Consider the following 13,120-nt stretch of genomic DNA (forward strand, 5'->3'; position numbering starts at 1 on the left):
ACACTGATATGTCTGCCAGACATGCAGAGATGCGATTCGTCACCTGATTATCAGAAGGGGGAAAGGAGAAAAGTAATTGTGTGTCGTCTGCGTAGCAATGATAGGAGAGACCATGTGAGGATATGACAGAGCCAAGTGACTTGGTGTATAGAGAGAATAGGAGAGGGCCTAGAACTGAGCCCTGGGGGACACCAGTGGTGAGAGCACGTGTTTAGGAGACAGATTCTCGCCACGCCACCTGGTAGGAGCGACCTGTCAGGTAGGACGCAATCCAAGAGTGAGCAACTCCGCAGATGCCCAACTCGGAGAGGGTGGAGAGGAGGATCTGATGGTTCACAGTATCAAAGGCAGCGGATAGATCTAGAAGGATAAGAGCAGAGGAGAGAGAGTTAGTTTTAGCAGTGCGGAGAGCCTCCGTGACACAGAGAAGAGCAGTCTCAGTTGAATGACCAGTCTTTAAACCTGACTGGTTTGGCTCAAGAAGGTCATTCTGAGAGAGATAGCAGGAGAGTTGGCTAGAGACGGTACGCTCAAGAGTTTTGGAGAGAAAAGAAAGAAGGGATACTGGTCTGTAGTTGTTGACATCGGAGGGATCGAGTGTAGGTTTTTTGAGGAGGGGTGCAACTCTCGCTCTCTTGAAGACGGAAGGGACATGGCCAGCGGTCAAGGATGAGTTGATGAGCGAGGTGAGGTAAGGGAGAAGATCTCCGGAAATGGTCTGGAGAAAAGAGGAGGGGATAGGGTCAAGCGGGCAGGTTGTTGGGCGGCCGGCTGTCACAAGTCGCAAGATTTCATCTGGAGAGAGAGGGGAGAAAGAAGTCAAAGCATAGGGTAGGGCAGTGTGAGCAGGACCAGCGGTGTCATTTGACTTAATAAATGAGGATCGGATGTCGTCAACCTTCTTTTCAAAATGGTTGACGAAGTCATCCACAGAGAGGGAGGAGGGAGGGGGAGGAGGATTCAGCAGGGTGGAGAAGGTGGCAAAGAGCTTCCTAGGGTTGTAAGTGGACATTACTCAATATGCTGTTATTTTCTCTCTCTCTCTCTCTCTCTCTCTCTCTCTCTCTCTCTCTCTCTCTCTCTCTCTCTCTCTCTCTCTCTCTCTCTCTCTCTCTCTCTCTCTCTCTCTCTCTCTCTCTCTCTCTCTCTCTCTCTCTCTCTCTCTCTCTCTCTCTCTCTCTCTCTCTCTCTCTCTCTTCCCTTTTATAAGTGGAGATAAAGCACTCAGACTCAATTATTTGCTGTTATTTTCTCTTTTCTCCTTTCATGCTCAGTGTCATTCCATATCTACCAGAGAACTCTACATGTATGACCAGTGGCTACAGTTATGATCAGAGAGCTCAGCTTTCTAAAGGAGACCATGCTTAAAGGCAAACCCTAGACCTGCAAGCTCCTGAGTGTCAAAGCCATGCTCAAGTTGTTTTCCGAAAACACCCTGGAAGTGTGGCCGTGTAATCGTGTTACTCTGCTAAACTGAATTCTGTGTGCCGGTAAACATCCTTTAGTTATGAAAGTAGTAGCACTCCACCGATTACTTTAGGGGTGTGGTTTTAAGGCTGAGTGACATTGTATATACAGTGCCTTGCAAAAGTATTCATCCCCCTTGGCGTTTTTGTTGCATTGCATTTTGTCCAAATTGGTGAAGTGAAATGAAAAAAATAACTTGTTTCAAAAATGTCTAATAAATAAATAATGGAAAAGTGGTGTGTACATATGTATTCTGTCACATGATCTCAGTATATATACACCTGTTCTGAAAGGCCCCAGAGTCTGCAACACCAATAAGCAAGCGGCACCATGAAAACCAAGGAGCTCCATTAAGTACAGATCAGGGTTGGGTTATAAAAAAATATCAGAAACCATTAAATCCATTATTTAAAAATGGAAAGAATATGGCACCACAACAAACCTGCCAAGAGAGGGCCGCACACCAAAACTCACGGACCAGACAAGGAGGGCATTAATCAGAGAGGCAACAAAGACACCAAAGATAACCCTGAAGGAGCTGCAAAGCTCCACAGCGGAGATTGGCGTATCTGTCCATAGGACCACTTTAAGCCGTACACTCCACAGAGTTGGGCTTTACGGAAGAGTGGCCAGAAAAAAGCCATTGCTTAAAGAAAAAAATAAGCAAACACGTTTGGTGTTCGTCAAAAGGCATGTGGGAGACTCCCCAAACATATGGAAGAAGGTGCTCTGGTCAGATGAGACAAAAAATTTGCTTTTTGGCCATCAAGGATAACGCTATGTCTGGCGCAAACCCAACACCTCTCATCACCCCGAGAACACCATCCACCATCATGCTGTGGGGACTGGGAAACTGGTCAGAATTGAAGGAATGATGGATGGCGCTAAATAAAGGGAAATTCTTGAGGGAAACCTGTTTCAGTCTTCCAGAGATTTGAGACTGGGACAGATGTTCACCTCCCAGCAGGACAATGACTCTAAGCATACTGCTAAAGCAACACTCGAGTGGTTTAAGGGGAAACATTTAAATGTCTTGGAATGGCCTAGTCAAAGCCCAGACCTCAATTAATTGACAATATGTGGTATGATTTAAAGATTGCTGTACACCAGCGGAACCCATCCAATTTGAAGGAGCTGGAGCAGTCTTGCCTTGAAGAATGGGCAAAAATCCCAGTGGCTAGATGTGCCAGGCTTATAGAGACATACCCCAAGAGACTTGCAGCTGTAATTGCTGCAAAAGGTGGCTCTACAAAGTATTGACTTTGGGGGGGTGAATAGTTATGCACGCTCAAGTTCTGTTTTTTTGTCTTATTTCTTGTTAGTTTCACAATAAAATAAATGTTGCATCTTCAAAGTGGTAGGCATGTTGTGTAAATCAAATGATACAAACACCGTAAAAATCCATTTTAATTCCAGGTTGTAAGGCAACAAAATAGGAAAAATGCCAAGGGGGGGTGAATACATTCACAAGCCACTGAATGTAAAGAAGGTATTTCTGTTTTTTATTTTTAATAAATGTGCAAAAATGTCTAAAAAGCTGTTTTTACTTTGTCATTATGGGATATTGTGTGAGGAAAATTTTTTATTTAATCAAATTTAGAATAAGGCTGTAACGTAACAAAATGTGGAAAAAGTGAAGGGGTCTGAATACTTTCTGAATGCACTGTAATCAGGCTATGACTGTGGCCCTAATATAAAAAATATATGTTTATCTCACAGACATGGCAGGGCATGGAGATTTACATCAGTCCCATTTTATCCATCACTCTCTCTCTCTCTCTCTCTCACTCACTCTCTATCCGTCTTTACGTGTATGTGTATGTGTGTGTCTCTCTTCTGCTCTCTCCCTCTCTCTATCCATCTCTTTCTCCCTCTCATCTCTTTCTCTCTCCATCTCTACCTCTCTCTCTCTCTCCTCTGTGGACAGGAGAAGATAGCCTCCCGCTGCTGTGAGCTATAAAATGGATTACGCCCCATCGACTCCTGTGGCAGATTCCCCTAGCCATGCCACCAAAGTGATAGCTTAAAGTAAAGAAGCTTTTTCAACGTTTTGACAAACTGCCAACTTTACATTTACATTTTAGTCATTTAGCAGATGCTCTTATCCAGAGCGACTTACAGTTTAGTGAGTGCATAAATTTTTCATACTGGTCCCCCGTGGGAATTGAACCCACAACCCTGGCGTTGCAAGCGCCATGCTCTACCAACTGAGCTACACAGGACTTCCCTCTGACTGGGCTAAACATGATGGAGGATGGAGGTTGACTTGAGTTAGCGGGGTGGGGTAGGTGGAGAGAGAGAGGAACGGTGGGTTGTTGTTGAAGGGTGCTCTGGATCAAGGCCAGTTTTAGGACGTATGGTCGTGTCTATGTGTCGAGGGCTAAATCTGAGGTTTTGTACAGGAGAGATACTGAATCAGATTCTCGTGTCAATATTGACTTTAATCTAAAGAGCTGATTTTCTTTGGGATGTTTCGGAGAAGCTTGTCTATTAAGTCTGCAGAGTTTTCTGTCCGACTGTCGATTCTACTATTCCTCACTGTTAGCTCTCCTTTTCAGCACTTCAGAGTAATTGTCAGCCTAGGATATCGCTCTGTGCTATTGGCTACACCTGTTGAAAACTGAGCTGCCATCAGAAATTAACTTCATAACAACTGTCAGCAGTCAGTCGAAAACGAAATGTGTTAGATCTAAGCAAAAACCATCATCTGGAAATTTCAAGACCACCCCAACACCTGTTGCAATGTACTGCAATACATCCCACTGGGCAAAAAACGGGTTGAATCAACACTGTTCCCATGTTACTTCAATAACAAAAACGAATGTGATGACGTTGAATCAACGTGGAAAACTGATTGGATTTGCAAAAAGTCATCAACGTAAGGGAATTGTGTATTTTCTTCCATGACATGGTGACATTTTTTGTTGATTTCATGTTGAATTCACGTTAGTTGACAACTCAACCAAATTTAAATCAAAACTAGACGTTGAACTGGACTCTGTTCCCAGTGGGATGAAAGCTACTGCCAGTGTTTGAAACGGATCTATCTTCTGGACCACCATCTCCAGCGATGTTATTTTATACAATGACCTTGATCATAGATGTATACACTCCCTCATACACAAACACTCCCACAGACACACAAACACTTGCACACACAAACAAACACTCCCACACACACAAACTCTCCCACACACACAAACACTCCCACACAAACACTCACACACACACACAAACACTCCCACACACAAACACTCCCACACACACAAACAAACACTCCCACACACACACACTCCCACACACACACACAACCACTCCCACACACACAAACAAACACTCCCACACACACAAACAAACACTCCCACACACAAACAAACACTCCCACACACACAAACACTCCCACACAAACACTCCCACACAAACAAACAAACACTCCCACACACACAAACAAACACTCCCACACACACAAACAAACACTCCCACACATACAAACATTCCCACACACAAACACTCCCTCACACACAAACAAACACTCCCACACACACAAACAAACACTCCCACACATACAAACATTCCCACACACAAACACTCCCTCACACACAAACAAACACTCCCACACACACAAACACTCTCACACACAAACAAACACTCCCACACACACCAACACTCCCACACACACACAAAAACACTCCCACACACACAAACAAACACTCCCACACAAACACAAACACTCCCACACACACAAACAAACACTCCCACACACACAAACAGACACTCCCACACACACACAAACACTCCCACACACACAAACAAACACTCCCACACACACAAACAGACACTCCCACACACACACAAACACTCCCACACACACAAACAAACACTCCCACACAGACATACAAACACTCCCATACACACAACACACACTCCCACACACACAAACACACTCCCACACACAAACACAACCTCCCACACAGACAAACAAACACTCCCACACAGACAAACAAACACTCCCACACAGACAAACAAACACTCCCACACACAAACACTCCCACACACACAAATACTCCAACACAAACAAACACTCCCACACACACACAAACACTCACACAGACACACAAACACTCCCACACACACACACACTCCCACACACACAAACACTTTCACACACACAAACACTCCCTCACACACAAACACTCCCACACACACAGCACATACAGCCCACAATACATCCCACAATCCCACAAATTAGACAGCCAGGGCTAGCTCATTCTTACAACACAATATGCACTTAAAGCACATACGCCTCCACACACACACACACACACACACACACACATGAAAACCTCTTACCATGTATGTTGGCTGTAGCATTTACTTGACTCAGGATTAGCTCCTAAAAAGAAAGAGACATGGATTAAATAATGGGCCTTTTCTGTACCTTGACTCATGCAGACACTGAAATGAGAAGAGTATGGACAGTCAGCACTAATCACGTATTCTACAGAATGGTGCATCCCAAATGGAACCCTATTCTCTACATAGTGCACTACTTTTGACAAAAGCCCTATGGACCCTGGTCAAAAGCAGAGCACCATATAGGGAATAGGGTTCCATTTCAGACGCAGTCTATATGTTTCTCTGGGACCACAGGGCCGTACGGGAGTTTGGTTATTGGTTGGTTACTGGGTATTACAGTCTCTTAATTAACCATTGTAACACAGAGTGAGTCTGCTATTGGGATGAATTTGCTGCACTTTATACCAGAATGTGGTGCAATTGTATTTTTCTCTTTCTAATCAGAAGGGAACATGGTGTTCATCTGTTCGCCGTCATACTGTAGATTACATACTGTATTGAATTTGCCAGAAACTATATTTTGTAATAAGAAGGTAATGAGTATAAGGAATAACTGTCTGTGGGAATATTGTGTTGGGAAAAATCAATACAATGCAGATTACTTCTGAGGATGAATAGAGAAGAATGTTGCATTATTTCCTGATTGACTAGGCCTATCACTTTGACACTCATTAATTCAACGATGGTTTGTCATCTAAACCACAAGAATAACAAAAGATACAACATTCAGGAATTAAAGATTACATAATCATATTTCTGCCTAGTACTGCCTACTTCCTAAGAGTAGAGTGCTGATCTAAGAACAGCCATCTCCCTGTCTGTATTATTATATTCTATATGATCTACAATACAAAACTGTTCCTAAATCAGCACACTAAATCACTCCTACCCTTTGTGAATATGGGTCCCTTCCTCTCCAACCAACAGAATGACACACACACTTCCCTGAATGACACACACACTTCCCTGCATGACACACACGCTAGAGGTTGTCTTCGAAGAACAGAACAAAATTCTCAGAATTCTGCACTTAACCTTTAACATGAGTACTGCATGTACTTTTTGCAATGACATAATAGTTCCTTGAAAAGTAGCGTCATTGCACTTATAGTACATTCAGGGCACAAACAACCTCTCTAAAATATACAACCATTAGCATTTCTAAAATATTTTACCCAAATTGTACCTGAAAGTACATTCACTACTGCATGTGAAATTTCAATAGCCCTCTGTCATCCTCAATGCCTGTCATCCTCAATACCTGTCATCCTCAATACTGGTCATCCTCAATACCTGTCAGCCTCAATACCTGTCATCCTCAATACCGGTCATCCTCAATACTGGTCATCCTCAATACCTGTCAGCCTCAATACCTGTCATCCTCAATACCTGTCATCCTCAATACTGGTCATCCTCAATACCTGTCATCCTCAATAACAGCTTGTTTGTTTTCTCCACCCCTCCTCCCACCCCCCAACTTGCCCCCTACAGGAAGTGAAGTATTTCCAGTTCCCTGGAGAGCTGCTGATGAGGATGTTGAAGATGCTCATCCTTCCGCTTGTTGTGTCCAGGTAGGCTACAGTCACAGCCTGTTACAACATTATAGAGCCTACCATCTCTAGTAGAGTACGGTCGCTGTCAGCTCTCTATTCTGGTGTGGGTGAAATGGCACCTTTATAGTGCATTACTATGGACCCCGCTGGTCAAAAGTAGTGCACTACTTGGTCCCTTCACACCAACTACAGTGTTTCCACAGGAAATATTTGTAGCAGTGGGGGGAAAAGGACGCAGGGGGAGGGGGGGTGAAGGGGCGTTCCCTCCCCCATTGCCACAACAAAGGGGTTGAATACTTATTGACTAAAGACACTTCAAATTTTCATTTTAAATTAATTAGTAAATATTTCTTTAACATTATGGGATATTGTTTGTAGGCAAGTGACAAAAAAATCTAAATTTAATTCATTTTTAATTCAGGTATATACAGTGCATTCGGAAAGTATTCAGACCCCTTGACTTTTTCCAAATTTTGTTAAGTTACAGCCGTATTCTAAAATGGATTAACGAAAAACATATCCCTCATCAATCTACACACAATGCCCAATAATGACAAAGCAAAAACTGGTTTTTAGAAATTTTTGCAAATTTAAATATAAAAAGATTACTCAATAAAAACGTATTTACATATGTATTCAGACCCTTTACTATGAGACATCCTGTTTCCATTGATCATCCTTGAGATGTTTCTACAACTTGGAGTCCACCTGTGGTAAATTCAATTGATTGGACATGATTTGGAAAGGCACACACCTGTCTATATAAGGTGACAGTGCATTTCAGAGCAAAAACCAAGCCATGAGGTCGAAGGAATTGTCAGTGGAGCTCCAAGACAGGACTGTGTCGAGGCACAGATCTGGGGAAGGATACCGAAAAACATTCTGCAGCACTGAAGGTCCCCAAGAACCCCAGTGGCCTCCATCATTCTTAAATGGAAGAAGTTTGGAACCACCAAGACTCTTCCTAGAGCTGGCTGCCCGGCCAAACTGAGCAATTGGGGGAGAAGGGCCTTGGTCAGGGAGGTGACCAAGAACCCAATGGTGAGCTCCAGAGTTCCTCTGTGAAGATGGGAGAACCTTCCAGAAGGACAACCATCTCTGCAGCATTCCACCAATCAGGCCTTTGTGGTAGAGTGGCCAGACGGAAGCCACTCCTCAGTAAAAGGCACATGACAGCCCGCTTGGAGTTTGCCAAAAGGTACCTAAAGGACTCTCAGACCATGAGAAACAAGATTCTCTGGTCTGATGAAACCAAGATTGAACTCTTTGGCCTGAATGCCCTTGAGTGGCTCAGCCAGAGCCCGTACTTGAACCCGATCTTACATCTCTGGAGAGACCTGAAAATAGCTGTGCAGCGACACTCCCCATCCAACCTGACAGATGTTGAGAGGATCTGCAGAGAAGAATGGGAGAAACTCCCCAAATACAGGTGTGCCAAACTTGTAGCGTCATACCTAAGACAAGGCTGTAATCGCTGCCAAAGGTGCTTCAAAGTACTGAGTAAAGGGTCTGAATACTTATGTAAATGTAATATTTCAGTTTTTTATTTTTTATTAAATTTGCAAAAATGTCTAAAAACCTGTTTTGCTTCGTCATTATGGGGTATTGTGTGTAGATTGATGGAAAAAACATCTTAATCAATTTTAGAATAAGACTAACGTAACAAAATGTGGAAAAAGTGAATGGGTCTGAATACTTTCCGAATGCCCTGTACATCATTGCCTCCGCCTAGGAGCCTGCCCCTGCCCACCAGCTGGCTACCATTGTGTACTATACCCTGCACCTTAGGGACTGCTGCCCTATGTACAGTACATAGCCATTGAACACTGGTCACATTAATAATGTTTACATACTATTTATCTAATGCTGTACTAAATGTTTATTGTTGTGTGCTTGTTGAGATTTCCTGCATTGATTTATAGGAGGAACATAATCATTTCGCTGCACCCACCATAACACCTGCTACACTGTGTACACGACCAATACAATTTCATTTGATGTATTATCTATACGTCTCCAGAGATCTATAGAAACTGAATGAAAAGTGGGATGGATCTGCGATAGGTTGGACTGTAAACATCAGAGACATGCACCTTCGCTGGTGCTTCTGACAACAGGTGGAAGTGTTATATTATATGCACATCAATAACAGGAGCAGGTGTAATAAGCTGAGTTTGTGGCAGTAGCACCGATAATAGCAGTAGTACCAGTAGTAGTAGTAACAGCAGCAGTAGTACCAGCAGCAGTAGTACCAGCAGCAGTAGTAGAAGCAGCAGTAGTAGAAGCAGCAGTAGTACCAGCAGCAGTAGTACCAGCAGTAGTAGTACCAGTAGTAGTAGTACCAGCAGCAGTAGTACCAACAGCAGTAGAAGCAGCAGCAGTAGTACCAGCAGCAGTAGTACCAGCAGCAGTAGTACCAGCAGCAGTAGTACCAGTAGTAGTAGTACCAGCAGCAGTAGTACCAGCAGCAGTAGTAGCAGCAGCAGTAGTAGCAGCAGCAGTAGTACCAGCAGCAGTAGTACCAGCAGCAGTAGTACCAGCAGCAGTAGTACCAGTAGTAGTAGTACCAGTAGTAGTAGTACCAGCAGCAGTAGTACCAACAGCAGTAGCAGCAGCAGCAGTAGTACCAGCAGCAGTAGTAGCAGCAGCAGTACCAGCAGCAGTACCAGCAGCAGTAGTAGTAGTACCAGCAGCAGTAGTAGTAGTACCAGTAGTAGTAGTACCAGCAGCAGTAGTACAAGCAGCAGTAGCAGCAGCAGCAGTAGTACCAGCAGCAGTACCAGCAGCAGTAGTAGCAGCAGTAGTACCAGCAGCAGTAGTACCAGCAGCAGTGGTACCAGCAGCAGTAGTACCAGCAGCAGTACCAGTAGTAGTATTACACTGAAAAGTAGAAACACAACATGCAACAATTTCAAAGATTTTACGGCATTACAGTTCATATAAGGAAATCAGTCAATTGAAATAAATTCATTAGACCCTAATCTATCGATTTCACATGACTGGGAATACAGGTATGCATCTGTTGGTCACAGATACCTTTTTATAAAAAAGGTAGGGGCGTGGATCAGAAAACCAGTCAGTATCTGGTGTGACCACCATTTTCCTCATGCAGCGCGACACATAGCGTTGATCAGGCTGTTGATTGTGGCCTATGGAATGTTGTCCCACTCCTGTTCAATGGCTGTGCGAAATTGCTGAATATTGGCGGGAACTGGAACATACTGTCGTACATGTCGATCCAGAGCATCCCAAACGTGCTCAATGGATGACATGTCTGGTGAGTATGCAGGCCATGGAAGAACATGGACATTCTCAGACTCCAGGAATTGTGTACAGATCCTTGCAACATGGGGCATGCATTATCATGCTGAAACATGAGGTGATGGCTGCGGATGAATGGCACGACAATGGGCCTCAGGATCTTGTCACGGTATCTCTGTGCTTTCAAATTGCCATCGATAAAATGCAATTGTGTTCGCTGTCCTTAGCTTATGCATGCCCATACCATAACCCCACTGCCACCAAGGGGCACTCTGTTCACAACGTTGACATCAGCAAACAGCTCACCCACCCGACCTGCCCGGTACAATTGAAAACGGGATTCATCCGTGAAGAGCACACTTCCCCAGCGTGCCAGTGGCCATCGAAGGTGAGCATTTGCTCACTGAAGTCGGTTACGATGCCGAACTACAGTCAGGTCAAGAGCCCTTCGAGGACGACGAGCACACAGATTCCCTGTGAAATTATTTGGTTGTGCAAACCCACAGTTTCATCAGCTGTCCGGTCTCAGATGATCCCGAAGGTGAAGAAGCCGGATATGGAGGTCCTGGCTGGCATGGTTACATATGGTCTGCGGTTGTGAGGCCGGTTGGACGTACTGCCAAATCTCTAAAACATTGGAGGCAGCTTATGGTAGAGAAATTAACATTCAATTATCTGGCAACAGCTCTGGTGGACATTCCTGCAGTCAGCATGTCAATTGCTAACTCCCTCAAAACCTGAGACATCTGTGGCATTGTGTGACAAAACTGCATATTTTAGAGTGGCCCTTTGTCCCCAGCACAAGGTGCACCTGGGGAATGATCATGCTGTAATCAGCTTCTTGATATGCCACACCTGTCAGGTGGATGGATTATCTTGGCAAAGAAGAAATGCTCAGTTACAGGGATGTAAACATTTGTGCACAACATTTTAGAGAAATAAGCTTTTTGTGCATATTGAACAATTATGGGATCTTTGATTTCAGATCAGAAAACATGGGGCCAACACTTTACATGTTGCGTTTATATTTTTGTTCAGTGTAGTAGCAACAGCAGCAGTAGACATAGCAGTGTTTAGGCCAAATTGCAAATATGTCACGTTTATGTACAGTTGAAGTCGGAAGTTTACGTACACCTTGGCCAAATACATTTAAACTCAGTTTTTCACAATTCCTGACATTTAATCCAAGTAAAAATTCCCTGTTTTAGGTCATTTAGGATTACCACTTTATTTTAAGAATGTGAAATGTCAGAATAATACTAGAGAGAATGATTTATTTCAGCTTTTATTTCTTTCATCACATTCCCAGTGGGTCCGAAGTTTACATACACTCAATTAGTATTTGGTAGCATTGCCTTTAAATTGTTTAACTGACGTTTCGGGTAACCTTCCACAAGCTTCCCACAATAAGTTGGGTGAATTTTGGCTAATTCTTCCTGACAGAGCTGGTGTAACTGAGTCAGGTTTGTAGGCCTCCTTGCTTGCACACGATTTTTCAGTTCTGCCCACACATTTTCTATAGGATTGTGGTCAGGGCTTTCTGATGGCCACTCCAATACCTTGACTTTGTTGTCCTTAAGCCATTTTGCCACAACTTTGGAAGTATGCTTGGGGTCATTGTCCATTTGGAAGGACATTTCTCCAAAAAGTATGTCTTCCTTGCAGAGCGGCCTTTCAGGTTATGTCGATATAGGACTCGTTTTACTGTGGATATAGATATGTTTGTACCTGTTTCCTCCAGCATCTTCACAAGGTCCTTTGCTGTTGTTCTGGGATTGATTTGCACTTTTAGCACCAAAGTACGTTCATATCTAGGAGACAGAGCGCGTCTCCTTCCTGATGTCAAGAAAGAGGCACTGAGTTTGAAGGTTGGCCTTGAAATACATCCACAGGTACACCTCCAATTGACTCAAATGATGTCAATTAGTCTATCAGAAGCTTCTAAAGCCATGACATCATTTTCTGGAAATGTCCAAGCTGTTTAAAGGCACAGTCAACTTAGTATATGTAAACTTCAGACCCACTGGAATTGTGATACAGTGAATTATAATTGAAATAAATCTGTCTGTAAACAATTGTTGGAAAAATTACTTGTGTCATGCACAAAGTAGATGTCCTAACAGACTTGCCAAAACTATAGTTTGTTAACAAGAACTTTGTGGAATGGTTGAAAAACAAGTGTATTTAAGACATTCACTGATTTGTATTGAGATGACTTACACACTGTGCTTGAACATCTTTTCAGCTGCATTTCATATTGCAGCCTACAAATAGTCACTCCATAGGTCTTCCCAAAACATGGTTAAACAACGTCTAGAAGTGTAAGCGGTGCACAGAGAATTCGAATGACTTTGTCAGTGAGCCGAAGAGACCAACTGAGCCAAAAATGAAGTCCCTTTTTTGGACCGTTGTAAGGGGGGGACTAACGGCTCATGGTGCATTTGGCTTCCTGACATCAATACTTCGATGTCTGTTCAGTGTGC

General features: G+C 43.5%; 1 protein-coding gene across 1 annotated transcript in view; it reads left to right on the plus strand.

Moving 5' to 3' along the window:
• The window catches only part of LOC311131079 (excitatory amino acid transporter 5-like), a gene marked incomplete at its 3' end in the record, with an annotated part of 74,073 nt that overhangs the window by 16,701 nt on the left and 44,252 nt on the right, over positions 1–13,120 (plus strand). The window contains exon 2 of the mRNA XM_084163894.1: positions 7,315–7,394. Coding sequence (XP_084020020.1) covers positions 7,351–7,394 — 44 coding nt within the window. The 5' untranslated portion in view covers positions 7,315–7,350. The remainder of the gene's footprint in view (positions 1–7,314; positions 7,395–13,120) is intronic.

This window comes from Coregonus lavaretus (assembly GCF_964263955.1).
Source record: "Coregonus lavaretus genome assembly, chromosome: 6".
Taxonomy (NCBI): domain Eukaryota; kingdom Metazoa; phylum Chordata; class Actinopteri; order Salmoniformes; family Salmonidae; genus Coregonus; species Coregonus lavaretus.